Consider the following 26,202-nt stretch of genomic DNA (forward strand, 5'->3'; position numbering starts at 1 on the left):
TGTACTCTTCCTCGGCTTACGTAGTCGTAATAAGGCGAACGTGGATGGCGTCATGTACTGTCTCTTTAAATGTGGCGGGCTGCCCTGTTGTTGCTGTGCTGGAAACCCCGTACAGTCTGTTGGGGCCCAAGATGGCTGAATACTCACGGGGGACTGTTAGCAAATATCCGTGCAAGACATCGGGAATGAATGACAAATAGCAATAAGGTGTAAAGCAAAACGCTCGAAGTAGTTTGACGCTCACGGGTTGTTGATTTGCGTCATTTTTAGGATGTATAAGTACCCGAAAGGAGAGAGGTTTCTCTCCGCGGCCCCGAGCCAGAACATGGCGGAACACTTTGGGAAGAAATAGCAGCTAGCGCTAGCCAGCTGGCGCATTATTGAGTCCTATTTAGAAACATTGTTCCGGATTCAGACAAACGACCAGTACTGCCCGCAAATGTGAAAATAATGCTTTCGGTGTTTAGCTGTGGTCATTTCGCCTTAGCACGGTCTAAATACGAATCGCTGGTGTTTAGTTTACAGGAAGGCAAGTCAACTCGTTAGCTGTGCTATTCGCTAACGTTGTGTCCGTCGCAGCTCAACTAACAACGGAGAGCGTTTGGAAGGGAAATAGCCAACCTCTGGAGTTATTATCACATGTATGGACTCGTAATTAATGTCAACATTGCGCTGTGTAGCAGTTGTCTAAACTCCTCACCCCTTCATGTTGCAGATATGTCATGTTTTGTTTGACCGCGAAGAGGTGATCCGCTGATAGAAATCTCTTGGTCCAGATAATTTAGTGTAAATATTTTATCTTGAAAGGGGAGTTTGCCAGGGTTGCACCTGCTAGGGAGGAAGAATTGTGGATTCTCCTTACAAGCTCGTAACGCCACTGTCTTGTTCGATTGTTGGACCGGGTCCGAGAGGTCAATTGGACGTTGTGGCGTTACTAAGGTGAAGCAGGTGCCCTGTAACAACCCAGCAAGGGTTGGGTGGAGGGGGGAACCCGCGTACGACCACTCGCCAGAATGACGGACACTCGACGTCGAGTCAAAGTATATACCCTCAATGAGGACAGACAGTGGGACGACCGCGGTACTGGACACGTCTCATCCGTTTACGTGGACCGAGTGAAAGGAACGTCTCTTCTGGTGCGAGCCGAGAGTGACGGTGAGTGCATTTGGTTTGCATATGCACACCCACGTAACCGTTGTGTCCTCAACAATATTCACGCTAAGGTAAAAGTAATGAAACCAGTGTCAAAAGTTGCAAGTACTGGTTCACCTTACGAAATTGTATGCCTGTTTGATTAGCCTGGAGAAAAACAGTCATATATGCTGTGTGTTATTCACAAGCTACATAATGTTCATTTAACTCAATCCATTTGGACTGAGAGGTTGGCAGTGTTTTTCCACCATTCTGATTTGTTTTCTCTGTCACGCTCAAGGTTCTCTACTACTGGAGTCCAAAATAAACACAAACACGGCATACCAGAAACAGCAGGTCAGTGCTTTATATATATATATAGTTTGCGTGCAGTGTCACCGTTATGTACACGATGTGTTGATGTGCGTTGTTTTACATCCCTTTTTTTTTTGGATAGGATACACTCATTGTGTGGTCAGAGGCTGAAAACTATGATTTGGCCCTCAGCTTCCAGGAGAAAGCCGGCTGTGATGAGATTTGGGAGAAAATTTGCCAGGTGAATGAAACCTTAATTGCTAGTATTATTTGTTGAGATAAACATTGCATCAGTCGATCTATGGTAAAACACATGGTGATGCAGACAAGTTACATGTCGAAATCCTGTTTCAAATTATTTTTAAGTCCACTTAGATGAGTGACAAAATTTAGAGATCTTGCAAGAAACAATTTCACTAATGTAAAACTAAAAATTTTGACTCCCCTTGTAAGAGGTAACTTTATATTCTTTCACAAATGAAAACAAAAACAAGCAGTCCCCGGGTTATGAACGAGTTCCGTTCCTATGCTGGCGAAGTAACCCGAATTTCCACGCAAGTCGCAATTAATCCTTTAAGTACCCCCAAATACGTTTGTACATGAACTCTTACTCGCTTGCGGAGTACTACCTGTACGACGCTACCTCAGCCAAAATAAAAGCATGCGTCACAAAATAAAAGTCAACATTATAATCAAAAAACACATTTCGCTGACTCGCTGAAAAGTCATTAATAAAATAAAAAATAAGATCCTGTGAAGTAAACTAAGGTACTATTTACGCGACTTAAAATAAAAACAAAAACAACTCGAGACAAAACGGACGAGACTCTGACGTCGTCAAGTCGAAATCACATAATCCGGGGACTGGCTGCAGCTATCAAATATTTTAGTAATCGAGTACAGTATTCTACTGGACATTCCATCGATTAATCGAGTAATCAGATAAAACATTTTTTTGGGGGGGGGGGGTAAGAGCAATTATAAATATACAGTGGTACTTCGACATATGATCGCTTCGACACACAATCTTTTCAACATTTGACGGAAAATTTGACTCACCATTTGTTTCTACATCCGACGAAATGCTCGAAATACAAAGTTTTAATGACAGCGTCGCAATTTCATTATTTTCCCGCAAGACTGACACACGGCGGGTTTTCTTGTGAAATCAACATTGGTTCCAAGAATGTTTAAAAAAATGTGAGGCTTACCAATTAAAAAATGAGCGTGGGGTGGTGCGCGTCCGAGAACTGCTTGAAAATGCTCCTCTGAACTCCGTTTGCCAGTCTTGATAAGTTAAGGTGACACCATCGTCTTAGAGATCACACGCTTCGTCAGGTTTTTAATCATTTATTTCAGAACTTGTGCAACACAACACGCCAACTGCCAACAACAACAGAACGTTAAAAGTGAAAGTAATATCTCAACTGCAGTCTCTCACTCTGCCGTTAACCCCGCGGTGCGTTCAGGTACACCACTCAAAATACAACTGCCACATGATGACCCGATTTGTTACATTATTACAGGTATTATCATAATTATTATTACTAGAGGTGGGAATCTTTGGGTACTTCATGTTTCGATTACGATTACAAATTGATTATTGATGACAATGGGAATGACAAGCATGTTTACTCTTGGTCTGTTCCTCATTGCCTCCCGAAGACCGTGCTGTGTTTTAGTTCCACTTTACTTGACATAATTCAATAATTGGAATTTGGATGTTTGTGAATTGTTCTCGAATCTTCCACGGCCGAATCACGAATAATCTAAATATCGAAAATTTCGCACACATCTAATTATTACTCTTATTATATTATTATTCCGATTTTTATTCATAATGCATTTGTTTTGCTCTTTGTAATTGCTATTTGCAATAGTAACAGCAGTATTAAGGATTTAGTGTAGGTTTTTTCGGCTGTGGAACGAATTAATGGATTATAATCAGGGGTGCACATAAGTGGTCCGCATGCGCGCATGCGTACTGGATGTAGACAAACGCGCTGGCCCTCAACGGCTTCCATACGCTTTTGCGTACCGATGGCTGACCTCTGTATTTTCGGCGGACACGAGAAAATAACTTCTCAAAATGTCGACGAGGCAGGCCACACTGAGTAATTACTTCCGTGTTCCCCCAACCCCGTCAAAAGACAGACAGACGAGAGAGACGTCACCGGAGCTACCGAAAAAAAGGACTTTTGCTGAAAAGTGGCTACAGGAGGTATCATGGCTAGAAGCAAATGATGCTCGCGTGGAAATGCGGTACAAAATGTGCCGGGAGAATCCCAATGTCGCCGATAAAAGCAGCGCATTTTATGTAGGGTCAAAGAATTTCAGCCATCCAAACTTTGAAAAGCACGAAAAAAAACAGAGAACATGTGGCATTAAGCAAACTATCGATGTCAAACAGGACCCCACTCGCCCTATGGACAAGTCGCGGAATAAAGGTAATGAACAGCAACATGCACTGACAAACGTGTTTTTGCTCGCATTTTACAAAGCTAAACATGCACGTTCAATGAGGTCTTATGAGGAGGACATCCCACTTTTAAAAAGGCTTGGAGTTAATGTGGGAGCCGCATAACGCCCTTTATTTTGAATTGGTGCTTTTATGTTTATTTCTTTACATTTCACTTCAAAGTAATGCCAATTTTGTTGTGCCAGTTGATGTTAATCAAGCATTAATTGTTAATATAATTAATTAAGGTTAATTGGCTCTAAGTAAAGCTTGTCATAAATTTATCGCATCAGGCGGGTCGGCTCTCAAGCTCAATGAGGACCAAGTCACATCTCCAGGTCCTCCTCTGAGAACCTGGGCGAAAAAATTATGTGCACCCCTGATTATAATGTATCCTATAATGTATTATAATTAGGGCTGTCAAAATTATCGCGTTAACGCGCGGTAATTAATTTTTTAAATTAATCACGTTAAAATATTTGACGCAATTAACGCACATGTCCCGCTCAGACAGTATTCTGCCTTTTGGTAAGTTTTACGGCAAGGTTTTTTGTGCTGTCTAACAGCGAACTCTTGTGGTCGCTTTGCAACATGGTTTATTGCTTTCTTGCCAGTTCAATATGGCTGCACGACGTCTCGGGCTGACGCCGACGTTGTAATGTTGTGCTTATATGATCCTTGGACAAGATTTGTCCGTAAGTATAGTTGTTGTAAAGAATGTACATATTATGTTAGTAGAGGTGTGCAAAATTTCCGATTCTTAGATTATTCGCGATTCGGCCGTGGAAGATTCGAGAACGATTCACAAACATCCAAATTCCGATTATTGAAATATGCCAAGTAAAGCGGAAGTACAACACACTCAGCGCGCCGCGCGGTCTTCAGGACGGAACGGAGCGGGAGTAGCTAAACATTATGCTTCTCATTAACCGGCCCCTCGGGTAATGCCAACGCTCAACTCACGGCTCTAGCTCAACTCATGCCACGAGATAAAAAAACACAACAACATACCTGACTGCTGCCGAAAAGCTGCTACAAGTACAGCTAAGCTACATAATGTTACGGTAGATATCATTTATATAGGACTAGATGGATTATAGACTCGGTAGCGGTAGCAGCACATCTGCAAAAAGCTAGATGCGGGCGTTAGTAAACGGCCGCCATCTTAAAGCAGTAAACTTCCCTGCAATGCTGTTGTAGCGAACCTTCCAAGCAAACCTAATTAACTTTTTATCTAAAATACTCCTAAATCGGTAAAATATTGACTTGAATCTATCTTTAAAATAGTTTTAAAACTTTCACATGTCAAAAGTAGACAAAAGGGAAATTATGGAATAAGGGGAGCAATTTTAACAACTTTAACGGTTGATTCACAACATTAAATTAATTGAATGTAGTTTAAAGCTGCTGATACAGAATGGGGACTGGAGTTTTTTTATTTAATGTTATTTTTGTATATTTGTTTACTGCTATATGTTAACTTGATACTGAAATAGTAGTTTGGTTTAGCCTGAGAGTATTTTTGAACAATTTTGGAACTAATGTACAAAACTTTATTTAAAAAAAAAAAAAAAAAAAAAAAAAAAAAGGAGGAGGGTGCATCAGTAATTGTTTTATAATCGAATCGGAGCCTCTGAATCGTAATCGTAATCGAATCGTTAGGTGCCCAAAGATTCCCAGCTCTATATGTTAGTAAGCGAAATGTTATATTTTTTATATGAGACACTTTTTGTTTATGTTTAGTGAACCTGTATAGCGTGCTAAGCTAACGTTGTTGCTAATACAATGTTTGTGTACTTTTTTTTGTAGTTTCACTACGGAGAGGACAATGGTTTGAGGCCATTTTATTAATAAATCAGATGAAAAAGGAAGAAGTCTGATTATTAAGGCGTCGTTCACTAGCTGTCTAGCTTTGGAAAAAGTAGACGCTTCGGAGTGAGGACAGCATAGACAGATTTGAATGACAGTAGAATGAAATGCCCACTACAGTCCTTATGTACCGTATGTTAAATGTATAGGCCTATATCTATCTTGTGTCTTATCTTTCCATTCCAACAAATTATTTTACAGAATATATATATAATTTACAGAAAAATATGGCATATTTTATAGATGGTTTGAATTGCGATTAATTGCGATTAATTACGATTAATTAATTTTTAAGTTGTAATTAACTCGATTAAAAATTTTAATCGTTTGACAGCCCTAATTATAATGTATTCATATGGGGAAATCCTGCTCGAGATACGACCAATTTGACTTCCAAACAAGGTGCTGGAACGAATTAACTTCGTATGTAGAGGTACCACTGTACCTGAGAAAACAAGACATTTCACCTAATATTGAACCGTTTTTAGACAATCAATGTCTTTATTCTAGATGTACATTGTTGAAAACAGCCACTAATTGCATTACAGATGTGACTAGGAAAAAAACACTTTCACTGCTTTCACTCAAAAAAACCTAATATCTTATAAACACAAATCTTATTTCTTACCTAAAGATGTCATTATGCTTGAAAACACACATCACTTAAAAGTTGTTTTTCCTACGTGTTTCTATTGAATTTCCATTTTTGTCGAGCTATTTTTAAGTTCAAGTTAAGTTTTAAATTAGTCTAAATTGTAAGTCCTGATAGGATTTTGAGTTTTTGCAGTGTTCAAAAATAAATGTATGATACCTGCTGTATTGGAGCACATTGGGCACCAGTGCTACTTGGTGTTTTATCCATCAATGACTACTGAGCTAAAATTAACAGTTACTGTAGCTTTATGATTTTATTTTACACCTCCATCACTCTACAGCACTGTGTTTTTACAGATTAAATAAAGCCTGTATGAAAGACACCTAAGCCCACGCATCGACAGTAGTCATAATAAACAGAAACCTAGCCCTCCGCAGGGCTAACATTACGTTAGCAATGTAAAGTAACGGTAATCTTAATTATTAGCGCTACGTTAACTTAATTTTACCTTGTCCGGAGTATCGTTCCTCCGCTCTCGGAGTAAACTGGGTGCCGTCGGTGGAGCTGCAGTATTGAAGACATGCTGTAGTGTTATGCATGTGTTGTCTTACAGTGAATACATGAAACTGTGTTCGCCTAGGGGTCCAGTTTGAAATGCTCCCACACGCTTGACATTTTGTGCTTTTTCTTGGTGCCTTTCTCTTCGCGTTCGTCGGCTTCTTAATCGTTACCTCTATATTGGTTGAAATCAAATATATCCGCCGCCTCTGTCTTTTTGTTGTACTCAAGTGACGTCAGCGCGTTGTGCCACATTAATAGTCCGGGCAAAACGTCATGCCTAGAGCTGGCAAAATTAAACGATTCCTTGAGGTGGAGAAAATTCTTTGATCAATTTTTGAAATCCAGTTACTCGAACTATTTGAGTAATCGTTTCAGCTCTAGGACTACCTGTAATGGCTTTTTCAGTGTAATGCAGAATAAAGACCAAGTGTTTTAGCACTGAAATAGAAAACAGAAAGGAATGTCTGTGCAAAATACTCAAATAACTGAAAATTTATGTTGCAATGTTATCCCGTTTAAAAGAAAAAAAAAACACTTTCAAACTGCACACATCCCTGTCTCGAGACACCAGCTTCCCATTGACACTGATTAGAGCAGGCTGTCAACAATTGTTTGGATAGTTTGGTTCACTTACTACTGTGCTGCCAAGAAGCGACGTCATCAGGCAGTCTTTTTTTACTTTGCCCGCTTCTGTGATTGCCCTCCCCCCATCATTCATCTCTGTTGGTATCACTAGATGGTCATATATGAATCGGGATTAAAGAATTGCAGAATGAACCACTTACAAGTTTGGGTTTCTTTGGCATTCGAGTGAGGGCTGGTTTAGAGTAAAATGTGTTTGCAATACAAATATTTACTTGTTTCATCACATGATAGACTACGGCACATTTCAAGTAGCGTGTAAATGTGGTTGCATCACACTGTAACACTATTTTAAACTAAGGACTGCGTGTGTGTTTGTGCGTGTGTTTTTTTAAATACCAACTAACTAACCAACTAACAGCACTTAATATTTTTCTACATTCTCAAGGTGCAAGGAAAAGACCCATCAGTGGACATCACCCAAGATGTGGTCGATGAGCTGGAAGAGGAGCGCTTTGACGACATGTCATCCCCTGGTCTGGAGCTTCCGCCGTGTGAGCTGAATCGGCTGGAGGACTTGGCTGAGCTGGTGGCCTCCTCGCTCCCGTCGCCGTTACGGCGAGAGAAACTGGCGCTAGCGGTGGAGAACGAGGGTTACATTCGCAAGCTCCTCGAACTCTTCCGCGTGTGCGAGGATCTGGAGAACCGGGAGGGACTGCACCACCTTTACGAAATCATTAAAGGCATTTTTCTACTCAACCGCACCGCACTCTTCGAAGTCATGTTCTCGGACGAGTGTATCATGGACGTCATCGGTTGTCTGGAGTTTGACCCGGCGCTCCAGCAACCGCGGCGGCACCGGGAGTTCCTCACAAAGACGGCACGCTTTAAGGAAGTGATCCCTATCTCGGACCCTGAACTGCGTCAGAAAATACACCAGACGTATCGGGTGCAGTACATTCAGGACATGGTACTGCCCACTCCCTCTGTTTTTGAGGAGAACATGCTGTCCACCCTGCACTCCTTCATCTTTTTCAACAAGGTGGAGATTGTGGGCATGCTTCAGGTGAGCTTGCATCCCGGACTGTATTCAATCAGTGGTGGTATTACTTTTAATAGGTGAATAAATGGTGAATACAAACGGCGACACGGACTCAAAAACAAAACACAAAATTAAGTAGTTCTAAGAAAACTGACTCTACTGTAAATCTTTTTTGTTTCTCATCAGTAGCATTCCTGTTGCTCTGTGAATTTTTTTGATCTTATGTCCTTTTGTGTGAACATTGTTTGTGTGTAGTTGTCTCCATAGAGACCAACAAGTGTTGAGTAAGCATTTCTGCTGCGATAGAAAAAAACTGAAATGTATGTGCGTGTACTGTTACTTTAGCTGACATTTAGCAGAAGTTGGAAAAAGATGAGTAAAGTCATCTAGCATACCAAAAAGATTCTTTAAAAGTTGTTACTTAGTAGTGGTATCATCTAAAGTTGTAATGTAAAAACATTGTTCTTGGAATTAAGAGAAAATATGAACTGAATTAGTTAAAAGTAGTGAAATTTACTTGACTTCAATTACAAACTGAAGCTGGATTTGGAGTTGCAGGTTTTGTTTATTGAGTCTTCATAACAAGCAGTTGTCTGAAAATAAGTACAATGATAATTTTATATGACGTGATGTTTTTTCCCCGCCTCTTCAATGACAGGATGATGAGAAGTTCCTGACTGATCTTTTTGCACAGCTAACAGATGAGGCCACAGATGACGACAAAAGACATGAACTGGTATTAAAGGGATTCATTTTGAGTACAAAACAATATTTTCTAAATTTCTCATTTGAGCTTTTTTCCTGCAGGTTAACTTCTTGAAGGAATTCTGCGCGTTCTCACAAACATTACAACCTCAAAACAGAGATGCCTTCTTCAAGACATTGTCTAACATGGGTATTCTTCCTGCACTGGAGGTCATACTAGTGAGTCGAAATTTAGTGTATGGGCTACAGTCTTACTTCTATATGGGAATCTTGACATATTCTGTGCTTAGCAAATTGAAGAAGCTGCGGCAATTGTTATTGTTTTCATCTTTTTTTTTTCAGTGACGAAGAATTTTTGTTTTTTTGATGTAACATTATATGCTTTGTGATACAGGGAATGGATGACGTTCAGGTGCGAGGGGCGGCTACGGATATTTTCTCTTACTTGGTGGAGTACAACCCCTCCATGGTACGAGAATTCGTCATGCAAGAGTCCCAGCAAAATGATGACGTGAGTGTTCTGACACTGAGAGAAAACAGTTGGTACAAGAGTCACCAAAACTAAAAAATAAATGAACCGAATAAAAGTCTGAAAGTGAAGCAGGGTTCACTGATGATATTAGAAAGGAAATTACAGGCACGCATGTAATAGGTAAGGGCAGTAAGACCGTTTCCAAATAGCTGAATGTTTGTCACTAGCACATAGTTGAGTCAGAAGTTTAAAGTTCACTGGACAGTCACTGAAATTGCATGTGCGTATAGGTGGAAAATGAATGACAAGACATGAAAGAGACTGCCAGTTTTCAAATTATTCCAGTCTCCATTGTTTTTCACCACAGACGGAAGGGTAGCAACTATTCTGTCTTCATGTAAAATTGTTTTAAAGAGTATTGCAACACCTGGGGAAATGCTAATATTCCATCATTTATCCATAAACACATGCCTTTTTGGATTCATATCATGCCACTTCGTGTAATTACACACATCGCAACACCAAGAAAATGATAGAAATTTGGATCGATTGTCAAGCTAAAATCACTGGCGCCCTAGATCCCCGAAACTAGCATATCGTGTGCGTCACGTCACAACTAGGAAACACCTGGCTCAGTGCTTGGGTCCTGACAAAGTATTTAATGGCGGACAATTCTGTTTCTAGTTGGAGCCATGAATCTGACGTAACGAACCTTCTTCAAATAGTGACGAGGAGAGTTATGAACCTTTCTTTGGTGTTTTGGGTTATCAATTTGAGCCCAAACGAAAGCCAATGTAGCCTAATGAAATGATCATTGAGGGGAGCAATCACACTGATGAAACACCGGCAACAGATCGTGTGGGAAACACCGAATGGTTTGTTTTGCATTTCTTTTTGTGAAGCTGATACACTGTGACCGCAGAATAAAGTAATATATAGAATCATTATTTATTGTGCTATCATAGGTTTTCGCTCTGCCAACAGACACAAATATGAATGGGATTAAAGGATTTGTTGTATATATTTTAAGAGCGATAATTTATCCATGTGTCCAGTCCTATATCCAATGCGTGATATGTTTTTTATTATAAAAGAGTACTCACTCTGGCCATTTCGAACTTGGCTGCTCCCCTCCTTTGCTTTGTCTGGGGTGGGGTGATCTTATCAGTGCCAGTCATCATCCTCTTTCATGATATCTCGGGACATTTAGGTGGCTGCACGTGTATGGTGGGCACTGCATCTGCGTTCAGCAGCAATTTCCTAGCAAAACCTGATTTCATTTGTCCGTAGTTCGAATAGCTTTCAGGTGTAAAATGCGCACCACACAAAACCGTGCCGGAGGTTGGTTCTGCAAAATTAGCCCTCTTTGCACGGACGAACTTTACCCATTGTCTGTGTAGTCCAGCTCTTTTTCTCGCGTTCGGGAACTCATGGGTACTACATTGCGACAAATGGGTATTTGTACACCACATAGCACGACAGGTTTGAACCATTTTAGCGATTTTTTTGGATAAAACACGAACGCAACTCTCTCGTCGATAAACAACGATGGCACCTGCCTCGACCTTTTGTTTCCTGGCTGTGACGTCACGGCCCCATTCGGCTGTTTCCGGGCTACATTCGGAAATGTTCGTAATTGTCTATCTATTTTCGATAATTGCTCATGAATGTGACTTTTTTTTTTCTTAACTTTATTAATATTTGTTATCTTGCCACATAACGGTTCTATTGATATCTCACAGCCCAAAAGTATTATGATTCTCTTTAAATATATAGTACTGTACATTATTATCCAAGTTATATTGAGTACAGAATAAAATGTGTTCTTACCAGTCTTTTTTTTTTTCCGGGCTTTGCAGGACATCCTACTGATCAACCTCATCATAGAACATATGATCTGTGACACAGACCCCGAGCTAGGAGGTGCAGTGCAGCTGATGGGTCTGCTTCGAACTTTGGTGGATCCAGACAACATGCTGGCTACCGCAAATGTGAGTTGGGAGGCCGCACAAGCTCATACGAAATGAATAATTCCAACTGAACTTTAAATATAAGGGACCTCACAGATAAGCCTGTTGTGATGTGCAGTAAGTCAATTAATCGCATGGTAAATAAAAATGAAGTCTGTAATATTCCCTACTGTGATTTATCGCCGCTTGCGTGCGTGCATAAATTTGCGTGCGTGTTTGCATGTACTGCGTGCACTTGGTACAAGTGCGTGTTGATTCCAAATGAAACTCAATTTCCTTTCACAGTTCTTTACTGGTCATCAACACACCGTAGAATTAAGTTCAGCCATACAAAAATAAGGAAACGCATCTATATCAAATACTGTAAAACGTTAGCATTGCTATATTGAGGCTAATGGAAAAAAGACAATGTACTAACCACTTTAGCCTGCTAACAAACATTGGAACTCTTCCTAAAACGCCAACTTGCATTTAAAAGGTGACACTTCAAACAGGAGAACTTGCTGGTTTACAGCATTTGCAAATGATGCTAAAAAAAAGAAAAATCTATTACTGACACCACGTGCATGACAAAAATAGAAGTGCACTTTTTTTTTTCTTTTTTACTGAGTGTAAAGCTTACAGTTGGTGGCTTAGCGAACATACTTACGATGAACATTTCAAAATAAACACGTCATGTTCAACATGTAAATAAAGATTTCTGCCGTTAATCCCACAAAGTTCAGTAAGAATAGCGTTAAAAAGCCCCCCAATATGAAAAATCTGATTGGCAGTGAATAATTTGGTTATATATGCTAATATGCTAACACGTCCACTTTGCAGGACGAGATGGCAGTCATTTTAGTTCATATTAAACTTTTGAAGGGCTCTAATTGGCAGAGAGCAAAAATAGTGTTTTTTCTCAACTTTTCATATTTTGCACTTAGCAAGCTTTCAAATCACTGCATTGTGTTTAGTTTGTATTTTATTTAAGATAAGCAATTTATTGCATTTGAATGGGTGATTTATTAGGATGTATTGTCACTATATTGGTTTAAAAAATATGGTGGAAAACACTCAGGTGACTTGGAAGTTCTGCTCTGAGACCCCTAATTTGGCCAATTTTCGAAATAGTCCGATATGCATGTGTGATACGTCATTGGAAAGCTTAAAATCTAAATTTTTGGGGGGAAGAAAAATTTTGAACTTTAGGGCATTTAAAAAAAAAAAAATTGAAACAGCGAAACCCTATCTGGAGGTGAGAGCATGAAAAAGCAGAATTAATGACGCCATGACTTTTTTACTGACACCATTATTTTCCTTGTGACGTAATTTAAAAATTTTAAATATGCGAGTGAATAATTTTTTAAAGTCATTTTTTAAACAAAATCGTAAACATCAATTAATGATTCTAAGCTAAAAATGAGACATTTTGAATAATAAATACAATTACCTTTGTTTTATGGCTGGGTTGAAACAAAAGCGGTTGCGCGATGTCTAAACGGGGGTTTCCATGGTAAAACGGGCAAATTAAAAATAGTTTGGGGGCTTAATGCGCTGTGAATGTGCTATAGCAGCATGTAGACATATTGTTCTATCAAAGACAACAATTGTTTTGGCTTAAAATACAGCAGTTTCCATTAAAGAGTAGTGCAAGAGCAGAAACTTCTTTTTCAGTCTTGTCTGTGTTTTCCCCCATATATATATATCGCATATCGGCAATAATTTATGAGACAATGAGCCTCTTAAAATTTGTGATCGCGACAGGCCTACACACAAATAACCAGGAAGACAATATGCACATTTTATTTTTCAAGTTGCACTTGATGAACAGTGTGAAAATGTGTGCGCACCTTTATCAACCTGCCACTTTCTCCAAATTGGTACTTTTTAGTTCATGCTAACTAGGGCTGCAGCTATCGAATATTTTAGTAATCGAGTAATCGACTGAAAATTCTATCGATTAATCCAGTAATCGGATAAAACATTTTTTTAGGTAAAGAGCAATTATACATTTCCGTGAGAAAAAAAGACATTTAATCCAATATTGAACCATTTTCAGTCAATCAGTGTATTTATTTTCGATGTACAATGTTGAAAACAGTCAACAATTGCATCTAAGATGTGACTAAAAAAAAATTCACTGCTTTCACTCAAAAAACTTCTAGATCTTATTAAAAAAAAACATATTTCTTATCTAAAAATGTAATTACGCTTGATAACACACATCACTTGAAAGCTACGTGTTTTTCCCACGTGTTTCAATTTAATTTCTATTTGTGTCAAGCTATTTTTAAGTTCTATTTAAGTTAGTCTAAACTGTAAGTACTGATAGGATTTAGAGTTTTTGCAGTTTTCAAAATAAATGTATGATACCTGCTGTATTGGAGCACATTAGGGACCACTGCTACTTGGTGACTACTGAGCTAAAACTGACAGTGATCTTTTATATGTTTTAATTTTACACCCTCATCACTCTACAGCGCTGTGTTTTTACAGATTAAATAAAGCCTGTATGTAAGACCCTTTAGCCACGCATCGACAGTGGTCATAATCAATAGAAACCTAGCCCTCCAAGGGGCTAACGTTACGTGATCGTGTGACGGTAACGTTATATTTACTAGCGATGAGAAGTCTACTGCTTAAAGATGGCGGCCGTTTACTAACGCTGCCAAGCCGCAGCCGAGTCTGTCATTTCGCATCTAGTCCTAAATGCATGCGATATCTATGAGACGCATCGGACACTATCTGCTACCACACTAGCATCATGCGGGCGTAGTTTTTAGCAACGTCAGCGTAGTTTGTAGCGGCTGTCGGCTGCGTTAAGTTTTTTTAAATTATTTTTTTTATTGCTTCCTCCTCTACGCACATGACGTCAGCGCGTTGTCCCGCATTAAAAGCAGTCCGGGCAAAACGTGATGCTTAGAGCTGGCAAAATTAAACGATTCCTCGAGGTGAATAAAATTACTCGGATCAGTTTTTAAACTCGAGTTACTCGAGTTGCTCGAGTATTCGTTTCAGCTCTAATGCTTACGCTTATGTACATTGAGAGGTTATTGATAAGAGTTATTTGATATTGTATTTGTTAGTCTACAAGAAGTGCCAGTATGATATACCTGAAAAAGTCAGGGAAAGGGTTGGGGTATTCAGTAAAGCGCCTCGTGAAAGAGAAACTCAAGGGACTTATTTGTGAGATTTGTAAGACTTCGTTGGCGGTGTTGTGACATAAAAAAAAACCCCAAAAACTTGTTCACGTTGTCCTTTGATTGGTATTAGATATGTGCCAGTGTGAGTTCAGTGTACACGCACGGATGTGATATACCAAGTCGAGGTTATCTCGACATAGTTGAATTACAATAATTTGTGATGTATACCAACTCGCATGTACTGTACTTAAACAAAACCACATTGAATATAATCTACACTTCTAAAAAACAGTAAATGTATCGCTAATATAATCTGGTCTGAAGTAATTTATAACATTTGTCTGACTTTTATTCACCTGAGTAACATCAGTGTAAACACAGCAACATGGGATGTGTATCACCTAAAATGAACATGAAAAAAACCTTTCGACAGAAAACTGAAAAGACCGAATTCTTGAGTTTCTTCTACAAGCACTGTATGCATGTCCTGTCAGCTCCGCTACTGGCCAACACCACCGAGGAAAAGCCTAGCAAAGGTACTTGAATCACTGCATGAACGATGTGAGCAAGTCAAGGTGCTTATACTTCATCAAAATGAAAAATGTTCTCCCTCCCTTAGATGATTTCCAAACGTCTCAGTTGTTAGCACTCATTCTGGAACTGCTGACATTCTGCGTAGAGCACCACAGCTATCACATTAAGAACTACATCATCAACAAGGACATTCTCAGGAGGGTCCTGGTACTCACAGCTTCTCAGCACGCCTTCTTAGCACTATGTGAGTAAAGAGCTTAGCTCGCACTATGTCTAACACCTTAGCGTGTCATTGTTCGCGAAATGTTTTACTGTGTCACCTTAGGTGCCCTGCGCTTCATGAGGAGAATCATCGGTCTGAAGGATGAATTCTACAACCGCTACATCATGAGAAATTTCCTCTTCGAGCCCGTCGTGAAGGCCTTTCTGAAGAACGGCTCGAGATACAATCTCATGAACTCGGCCATCATTGAGATGTTTGAGTATGTCCGTGTGGTGAGTAGTTGTTCCATAATTACACAATAGAATCACGGAAAAAATTCACATCCAGATGACTGTGATAAGGAATGTTGAATAAAATCAAGAATTGAGAGGGAGGGGGTTAAATTGAATATTAATTTTTTCGGTGTATTTTTCCCTTCCTCCTCTGTTCTTTTGCTTTTCTATACTATACCCCTACTCCTTTTCATTACCTTGCACTCCAAACTCATGTTGTTCCCTCCCTGTACATTTACACCTGTGTTCCCCACATCGACCCTCCCTCTCCTCTTTTCCATTGCTACTAGGAGGATGTGAAATCTCTCACTGCTCACATTATTGAGAATTATTGGAAATCTCTGGAGGATGTGGACTATGTCCAGACCTTCAAGGGTCTCAAGTTGCGCTATGAACAACAACGTGAACGGCAGGACAACCCCAAACTAGACAGGTAGAGTGGCCAATTCCTATCCAATGCCTAGATCAGACGCCCCACCCCTATATCGATGCACATTTCAAGTGGCAAATATCTGAAATGGCAATGTACAGTAGGCTGGAACAATTTTAGAAAACAAATTTGCGATTTTCCTGCCTGTTACCAAGCCTGCCACGATATACAATAAGGCAATTTATCGCACTGTGATTAAAAATTAGATCGCTAATTTTCCTGGCTGCGATTTATTGCCGCGTGTGTTTGCATGCCTTGCGTACACTCGGCACACATGCGTGTTGATTGCATATGAGACTCCAGTTCCTTTCACAGATGTTGATTAGTCCTCAGCACACTGTGGAATTAAAGTTAAGACATACAAAATAATGAAACACAATTAACACTGCTATAATAAATATTGTAAAACTTTGGCATTGCTACATTGAGGTTAATGGAACAAAGACAATGTACTAACCTGCTATAAAACATTGGCATTTATCTCCAAAACGCACACTCGCGCTCAAAAGGTGACGCTTCAAACATGAAAACCCGCTGGTTTACAGCATTTGCAAACGATGCGGAAAAAAAAGAAAAAAATCTATTCCTGTCATCACATGCATGACAAAAATAGACAAGTGCACTGTTTTTTCCCAAGTGTAAAGCTTACAGTTAGCAGCTTAGCGAACATACTTCCGGTGAACATTTCAAAATAATACGCACGTCATGTTCAACATGTAAATATAGATTTTCTGAGTTTTTGTCACATACTTCAATTCTCCACTAAGATTAGCTTTGAAATGACACCCATCATGAAATAACTGATTGGCATTTAATAATCTGGCTTCAAATTTGCTAACATGCACACTTTGCCAAGCATGATGACAGTCATTTTGGATCAATTAAACATTTTTGATGGGCTCCAGTTGGCAGACAACAAAAATGGCGTTGGGGTTTCTCACCAATTTTATATTCTGCATTTAGATAGCTTTCAAAAGACTCGTTATGCATCGCGTGTGTGTGTGTGATTTAAAAAAAAAAAATTTTTTTTTCAATAATATCGCATATCAGCAATAATTCATGAGACAATATATTGCCTACTAAAATTGATTATCGTGACAGGCTTACCTGATACTGCAAATTCTATTTATGATTTTCTTCACATCAAGAGTCGGTGCAGAATTCAAGATTATCATATTTAGAAACACGACACAAATTAGATTGTATCATCAAAACATAAGATGTGACCAATAATGCAAGGACACTAAAATGTGATGTTTCAGGTTATAATTTTTTTCCCAAAAAGCATTGGTTCTTGCCGCTTTACATATTTGATTATATAATTAAGTTAAACTGAATGTAAAATATATTTTTAACCAAACATGTTCACCATACACTGTTGTACTAATATAGCTATTTTACATAAATCATACGTAAATATTTTAGGGCTGTCAAAATTATCGCGTTAACGGGCGTTAATTAATTTTTAAAATTAATCACGTTAAAATATTTGACGCAATTAACGCAGATGTCCCACTCAGACAGATTTAAATGACGGTACAGTGAAACGCTCACTTGTTAATTGTGTTTTATGGAGTTTTGCTGCCCTCTGCTGGCGCTTGGGTGCGTCTGATTTTATAGGCTTCAGCACCCATGAGCATTGTATAAGTAATTATTGACATCAACAATGGCGGTCTACTAGTTTATTTTTTGATTGAAAATTTTACAAATTTTATTAAAACGAAAACATTAAGAGGGGTTTTAATATAAAATTTCTATAACTTGTACTAACATTTTTCTTTTAAGAACTACAAGTCTTTCTATCCACGGATCGCATTAACAGAATGTTAATAATGTTAATGCCATCTTGATTTATTGTTATAATAAACAAATACAGTCCTTATGTACCGTATGTTGAATGTATATATCCATCTTGTCTTACCTTTCCATTCCAACAATAATTTACAGAAAAATATGGCATATTTTATAGATGGTTTGAATTGCGATTAATTGTGATTAATTACGATTAATTAATTTTTAAGCTGTAATTAACTCGATTAAAAATTTTAATGGTTTGACAGCCCTAAAATATTTATATTGATCATAGACTACAAATGAACTAAATTGTGTTTTTTGTGATTTCAAAAATGTTTAAATTGTGATTGTTTTAAAAAATGAATAATCTTTCTACTTTAATGTACACCACAAACAAACACGTTGCATGTCAATGATTCTACGAGCATCAGTGCGAGGTCGTGATAACACTGAAGCAAGTAGTAATAACCGTATTTTTCGGACTATAAGTCGCAGTTATCTAACATGAATTATATTAATTAACATTAATATATATTAATTATATTAGTTAACATCATATCGTACACTTATTCAGCATGTTGTTCTCTACTGTATTTTTATTTTAAATTGCTTTTCAAGATGACATATCTGTTCTATGTGTTGGATTTTATCAAGTAAATTTCTCCCAAAAATGTGACTTATACTCTGGTGCGACTTTTATGTTTTTTTCCTCTTCATTGGGCATTTTATGCGACTTATACTTAGGTGTGACTTATGGTCCGAAAAATACGGTACATGCTAAAATTGTAGATATACTTATCGTCTTACTTGCCGTTACTTAACCTTGACTGACTTTTCCAAATTATTTTAGTGAAGGCAAACTTGGCATTATTATTATTACTCCGCCATAGCTCAAAAACAGTGTACAGATGCATGAGCGTTCCAGTAAATAACATCTAAGATATGAATTTTGAATGTGAAATCACTGTAGATGTACAAACATTTCTATGGCACCATAGATAATAATTTTAAAAAATCCTTGCGTTGCACAAAATATTAGAGCCAATACTATGCTGTTGGTTATTAGTATGCGCTCCATCCTGAGGAACCACCGCTTCCGTCGCGATGCACGGACACTGGAAGACGAGGAAGAGATGTGGTTCAACACGGATGAGGAGGACCTTGAGGATGGCGAGGCCGTAGTACGTCCTTCGGAAAAGATGAAGAGTGAGGAGGACCTCATGGAACCCATAAGCAAGTTCATGGAGAGGAAGAAATGCAAGTTTTTTTTTTTTTTTCCAAACTTCACATAAGATGTTTTAGAATAAAAAGTTGAACTACACCCAAGTGCAGTGGTGTAGTTTATGCATACTGACTTATGTTTCTTATAATGTGAGCTACATTTCATGAAGTGTTGCTTAGTAGCGTGTCTGGTCCATTTCTACCTGCAGTGAAAGACTCAGATGACAAGGAAGTTCTGGGGAAGTCGAGCTTGTCAGGCAGGCAGAACCCAAGTTTCAAACTCTCCTTTTCTGGCGCCAACAAAACCAGCCTTTCAAGCCCTCCGTCATCTGCGTCTCTGAACCCTGGTTCTCCTGGCTCACCAGAGTCGCCGGGCTCAGGAACGCGGAGCTCAGGTGCTACCCCAGCGGTAACCACAAAGGTATAGTAAAAGTGCAGTTCAAGCCGGATTGATGATTATGGTCATTTTCAGACTATAAGACGCTACTTTTTTCCCCTCATTTTGAATCCTGCGACTTATAGTTAAGTACGGCTTATTTGTTCACTTATTTGGGGTAGTAGGTAACACTTTATATGACAGCGGCGTCATAAGACACTGTCATGGGCGTGAATGAATGCTTATGACAGATGTCATTCAGTGTCATCTGGCAAATTTTGTCACTAACTTCATTTATGTCCAGCTCGGATCTTTTACATCCATTCAAAAGTGAGGTAATTTGCCGAATGACTCTAAATGACATCTGTCATAGGCATTCATGAATGCTCATCACAGTGTCATAATTGTGACAGACTTATGACGCCGCCGTCAAATAAAGTGTTACTGGTTAATATCTTTTGGTGTAAATATCACATAATACAGTGAGGACAGCGGCGCCTTATAGTCCGGTTCGACTTATCGATGAATAAATGCCGCTTTTGTGTCAAATTTGATGGATGGTGGCTTATACTGGACTGTCTCAGAAAATTAGAATACAGAATATTCTAATTTTTTGAGACAGTCCTGTGTATATATACAGGACTGTCTCAGGAAATTAGAATACACAATATTCTAATTTCCTGACTGTCTCAGGAAATTAGAATATTGTGACTGACTGTCTCAGGAAATTAGAATATTGTGTATTCTAATTTCCTGAGACAGTCCTGTATATATACACAGGACTGTCTCAAAAAATTGGAATATTGTGTATTCTAATTTTCTGAGACAGTCCAGTAGTCAGGTGTGTCTAGTAGGCTGAAAATTAAAATGCACTTTTTTCCCCAAAAAAGTTTCAGACATTTTTCTAATCCAGATGACTATTTTAAATGTTATTCCTTTCTTGTCAGCAGCAACTTTGACAGAACTAGAAATATGAATGTTCTTAAGAATGTGAAAATTATTCCCTTTGGGCAACAAAAACATTTCAACAAGGGGTGCATCGAAACATTAATCTGGATAGATATTGATTGGTTAAGAACTATCAAAGTTCATTAAGATGCAAAGATGCAAAACGGATCGTATTCGGGAACTTTTAAATATGCTGTTTATTTCAAAGGAATGTACTTGGTTTAAATATCTGACAATCAACTTTGTTTAAAAGAGCTTTAAAAACTTTTCATCATTTTTTGCTGAAATATAACTGATTTCCCTTATAGTAAAGGTTTGTCCATATCGCTAAACTTAAGAGAAGCTTTTAAAGAAAAATTGATTTAAAACAACTCTGATTAATAAGCTTGGATTAACTGATTAAAAAAATGTAATTAACTGATAAAATCCTTTCATGCCCCGTCCTAATTAATAGCATACATTGTGTGTCCCTTGTATTCTACAGGGAGGATTAGTGGGACTCGTGGACTATCCCGATGACGACGAAGATGAGGAAGACGATGAGGAGGATGGAGAGAGTAAAGATGAGCTTCTGCCGCCTGCGAAAAAGTCCAAACTGAACTCCTAAAGACGTGTCACTGGCTCCGTCTGTGCTCCATTCAGACATTTTTTGAACACAGGAATTTCTTCTTCACACGGGAATGATCAACCTTAAACAAATCCGATGAATGAAAGCCACACTCTACTGGCGGGTCATGAGAGGAGACGGACGTGAATGGATTCTTCCTCCTCCTCTCCCTTAGACCAGCCCGATTCAAACAAGTGCCAATCAGGAGAGCGGGAGGGAGGCGTGTCTGATAGGACAGACAGTTGGACGTCAAGTCAAGGCGGAGGGAACAACCGCGGAGAGAAATAGCTCTCACTGTGATAGTAACACTGATGGAGGAATGACCACATACAAAAAACATGTATATGCAGACTGAAGTCCCCCAAGAGCTTGTGCACTTGGATCATAACCCCACTGCCCCCCATCCACTGCCCCCCACTCAGGGAAGGACATCATTTGGCCAAATGGTTTAGCCAATTCAGACCCACACACTCACCCCCCTCTCCAAAATCCACTTTATTCTTTTCTTCCTCTCCTTGTCTGTTGCTTTGTCTTTTTTTTTTTTTTAAGTTAGCATATAGGACAGACAAAGAGCTGTCTTTCTTTCTTGTAGTTCAATGATGTCATTAGTGTTGTCGTTCCTCCGGCAGACATTTTCTCTTAAGAGATTAAAAAAAAAAAAGCCAGCATTTTCTTTAATCATTTCATTTTCATTTTCAATTAGTCTCGCAAACCGTTGTCTTTTCTTTTCATTTTTGTAAATGACAACAAAAAGAGATCTGCCTTTAAATGTTCAGGATGTTTTCAGTCACACTTGAACAGGTTTTTAAAGACCTCAGTAGGTGAGCTAGTTTTACCATTTTTGCCCTTTGAAACTGCAGATTTTTTGGAGAAATTTGTAATCCCGTCTTGATTAAAGATTGAGTGGAATTCTAGATGTGATGTATTTTGTCATATCTTCTCATTTTGTTTCCTTTTACATGAGTGTACAATTAGTTGTTCAGAATACTTGGGACCATTAAAATTAACGTTGCTGTAAGGTGTCCTACTACCGTTTGTCCTCAAGTGTCTCCTTGTTGTGGCAGTCTGTAGATCAGGGTTTGATTTTTTTTTTTTTTTTGTTTTGTTCCTTGACACCACCAGAATGTATTAAAATAGCTGATGAATGACACAGACGACAAATGAATCGAACAGTTTATTATTATATTTTTTTAAAAGTGCCTGCTTGTGACCAATGAAAGAATTTCAAGCATTTTACATAGATGTTAAGAAATTGGGAAGTCAGATTCAATCCTTGTCCACCAGGTGGCAAACTTGTTCTGCAATGGAAAGCATTCTTTCATGGGTCGTTTCCATTTGCAGCCCATGTCTCAGCTCAATTTGGCATCCAAATCAATACAGCAGCAATTGTGCAGGCTGTACATTTTTATTTAAAAAAAAATATTTTTCACCCCGAAATGTATTTTTTTAATGCAATGTGTTTCACAATTTAAAGTGTTTTGTACCTCTCAATCACTGTTGGTTACACACCCTGCCAGCAATTTGTTAGGGCATAAATAATCCAAGTAACAGCTATTGACAATTTTTCCATTCACCTAGTATGAATGCTTTTATGTTGTGGCAGGCCAATGTACCCTTAGAAAGCTTTTACAAGCATAGGGAGAAGATGCAAACACTTGTGTTTGTACGTCAGATGTACCGTAGTCTACCAATTTGTTACCCCTTTTGAAACTGAACTCAGTAAAGTGGGGAAACAGCCACATACAAAATGTGCTTTTACACTTAAGCATACAGCAATCAGATCATCCGGGACAGTTGCTTTTCACACAAATGCAAAGTCTGATACTTCTCCCCATCCCTATAGGACACAGTACCACATTCCAACAGTTCATTTTCAATTCTGTTTCAAATTTATTTATGCTTAAGTGCTTCATGGCCTTCAACCAATTCTTAATTAAAAGTCAACAGAGGGAGAACAAAACGGTTCAGATGTCACACACATGCCTTTCATATGAAAGCCATCATTGGACAAAAGACCTCCCTACCACCGTGTGTTTGTGTGATCTTCCTTCTCGCCCCCGTTCCAGCACAAACGCTGCCACCTCACTGCCTACAAGATGCCGCTACCCATCCCGGCCGCCTGTATGTCTGCCAGGATGCAGGGTCACCGTCAGAGACATCACTGTTGCGCCGCTTCCAGCTGGGCCTGTGAAAAGCATCTTTGACACTTCTTTTTGATCAGCTTGGCTCCATGGCACCAGTCTTGTCATGTTAAACAACTGTTCCTTGTCTGTCCGTCATCTATGGGATCCGTACTTGGGGCTAGTAAAAATATAGATAAAATGACAGTGGTCCGTGTCTATTTCATCAGTTTATTTGACCTAAAGCAGAGGTCGGCAACCTTAGCCGTTTTGACTGTATTCCACCGAAAAAGAGAATACCAGGAGTTGAGACGTCCCGACCGCATGTTGTTGCATCCAAGTCCGAGTCACCTGATTTTGATAATCTGCTGATACAGAGTCCCGATCCGATACCGGGGGGATCTTTTTTTTTTTTTTTTTTTTTAAATTTCAACATTCAACAAGTTCCAAACATTTCACTGTACTGTACCGTTTAAAGTATTTCCTCCTTTTTTCTGGGAGTATTGCGGAGGATAAAATGTATAAATTTTTGTTTGTTATGGCAACGCCATTGTATTTCTGGATTATTTTGTTACTTTTTAGCGTTGAAAAAAATAAAAATTGTGTACTGCCCAAAACTGCGTTTCCCTACCATGTAGACATCACACTCGATGTGAGCTAAAAACCTATAAGAACAGGGTTAGCTTCCGTACAACAGGACTTATTAATAAATTTAATTCATTAAGCTTTTTCCCATAAACACACATATACTGCATATTAACAGGTTGGTATAGATGTAAATTATTTACAGACATGTAGTTTCCAAGGCAGAAACGTGCCAGAAAGCACTCGACAGTGTCAATGCGACTATAGGCTGTGTTGTGTGAAAATTGAGCATGTATTCCAAACTGCGTCACATGGTGGATGAAGTGAATTATGAACACAAGGTGTCAGTAATGTAATGAATTATGACCACAAGGTGTCAGTAATGTACTGTAAAATGCTAACTGGCTCTAAACACTGGCGACTCTAGCCAGCACAATACTCAGGAAAAAAAAATATATATATATATTTATATATATATATATATATAGCATGAATTAAAAACCCAATCCTTTTCACCATTCCGATCCTCTGAATTATGGCCTGATCGGCCGGATTTTTGATCACTTGATCGGATCAGGACATCCCTAACCAGGAGCCGCAAAATTCCTTTGACATCTAAAATCGAATGAAGTGCAACATAGAACACATTTTTGATTTACCTATAGTTTGCCCACTAAATCAGTTAACTTCCATAGTCACAAAGAGCCATAACAGAAGGATAAAAGATGCACGTGTGGCTCAGGAGCCACACCTGAGCTGAATAAATGTTTATGAAAATTTTGTTGCGAAAACAATTCAAACATTCGAACGAAATTATTTTTAGTATATCATTATTTTAATAATGTTTTGCATTTGAATTGATTTGTATATGATTTTACTTCACATATTGATACAGTGATCCCTCGTTTTTCACGGTTAATGGGGACCAGAACCCGTCGCGATAAGTGACAGACTGCGAAGTAACGCCCCCCCATATATACATACACATATGCGACTCTCTGATCTTGTCAGAGAACCGCACTTCAAACATTAAACATCCGTCAATCATCGTTTACCTTAATAAGCAACTCCAGTGCACTCACTGCCTGACAACAAAGAGCAGGGAGAGAGAGACAAGCGATCGGCTCGGGACAGCTCATCTGTTTTTTTTGGGTTTTTTTTTTTAATGAAAAAAAAAAAAAAAAATCCGCGATGGACTGAGGGCGCGAAGTAGCGAGGGATCGCTATATATTGATTCAGATTGCTTAATTGTTACATCCCCACAGCTGTTGGATGAGACCATTTTCAAAATCTGGGGTTGTTTGGAGTAAGCAAGAAAATAACCGCTTGAATTGGCCAACACGTAAAAGTGTTACTCGTCCAACATTATAGGGAATATACAGAATTATGTACTCACTAGAGTCTAGTATTTTATTGTAATCCTGCTGCCAAACCAGGATATGAAATCGGAAACGGTGCGCACGCGTTCCGTCAGAATTCCGGAAGCCCGACTGAGGTTATGTCAACACGCGCACAACGTCTACGTTCATGGACCCCCACCGGGCCGCGGCGTCGCGGCGGACAATAACCTGTGTTCCCCCGCACTATGTCTTCTCTGTGTCCACCGAAGTTCCCCCGGGCTCCGTGGGGGTGTTCAGTCCCGCACGCCCGCCGCGTCGCGTGATTAATCACCGCATCCGAGGCCCCGAGCTGGCCGACCCGCCAGGTGAGAGCGGAGGCCTGGGCACGCGGGGCCCTCGACCGACGAGGACCCCGAGGCGGTCTAGCCCGCGGGGTCAGCAAAGAACATCATGAAAATACTGGAGAAAAATCATCATCCAACCCATCTGGTGTACATTAAAGACGAGGTAAGATACAGTCACGCACAGAAGCTCACGCCATTTTTCACGTGGTGCCCTGTTGTGGTGGACTACTACTTAGATGACTTGACAGGTTGCAGTCAAAAGGCCAGAAAAAAATATTATTCTCGGTCTTCTCGAAATGTGTCCAACTTCGCTCAACATAAACACACCACTGATCGTATTTTGGACAACGGTGCAGTTTAGTAACAAAGTAAGACGTATGTGTAGCCTTTTTATTAGGGGTGTGACAAAATATCGAAATGGTGATATATCGTGAAAATTAGCATCCCAAAAGGTTATCGATATTCTCAAGCCAAGAATCGAGATAGTTTTAGAAAGGTTTCAATGTTTAAAAAAAAAACAAAAAAACCCCAACAAGTTGCGACTAGAATCTTCCGCCATAGTAGTGTCTCAGTTAACTCTATG

At 39.1% G+C, this 26,202-nt stretch overlaps 1 protein-coding gene across 2 annotated transcripts; it reads left to right on the forward strand.

Annotated features, from left to right (window-relative positions):
* The first annotated feature begins 112 nt into the window (after positions 1-112).
* Positions 113-23,855, forward strand: smek1 (SMEK homolog 1, suppressor of mek1 (Dictyostelium)). Of its 2 annotated transcripts, none has more exons than XM_057822902.1 (15): positions 113-1,155; positions 1,433-1,488; positions 1,589-1,687; positions 7,960-8,577; positions 9,212-9,289; positions 9,361-9,477; positions 9,653-9,769; positions 11,590-11,721; positions 15,259-15,361; positions 15,445-15,603; positions 15,685-15,854; positions 16,145-16,287; positions 19,145-19,335; positions 19,509-19,720; positions 21,108-23,855. In XM_057822902.1, exons 1-15 carry the CDS (start codon positions 1,014-1,016, stop codon positions 21,228-21,230), a joined length of 2,460 nt encoding a protein of 819 aa, XP_057678885.1. In that variant the 5' UTR covers positions 113-1,013; the 3' UTR covers positions 21,231-23,855. The 2 variants fall into 2 exon arrangements, with proteins under 2 accessions (XP_057678885.1, XP_057678886.1); XM_057822903.1 differs by having other exon boundaries at positions 16,148-16,287; positions 21,108-23,854.
* Positions 23,856-26,202: the final 2,347 nt, after the last annotated feature.

The sequence above is a fragment of the Corythoichthys intestinalis genome, chromosome 19, assembly GCF_030265065.1.
Source record: "Corythoichthys intestinalis isolate RoL2023-P3 chromosome 19, ASM3026506v1, whole genome shotgun sequence".
Classification (NCBI taxonomy): domain Eukaryota; kingdom Metazoa; phylum Chordata; class Actinopteri; order Syngnathiformes; family Syngnathidae; genus Corythoichthys; species Corythoichthys intestinalis.

Coding starts and splice junctions, on each gene's coding strand:
- smek1 (XM_057822902.1), top strand. CDS start 1,014: ATGACGGACACTCGACGTCGAGTCAAAGTATATACCCTCAATGAGGAC. Junction 1,156..1,432: donor GGTGCGAGCCGAGAGTGACG/GTGAGTGCATTT, acceptor GTCACGCTCAAG/GTTCTCTACTACTGGAGTCC. Junction 16,288..19,144: donor GACAACCCCAAACTAGACAG/GTAGAGTGGCCA, acceptor GTTGGTTATTAG/TATGCGCTCCATCCTGAGGA.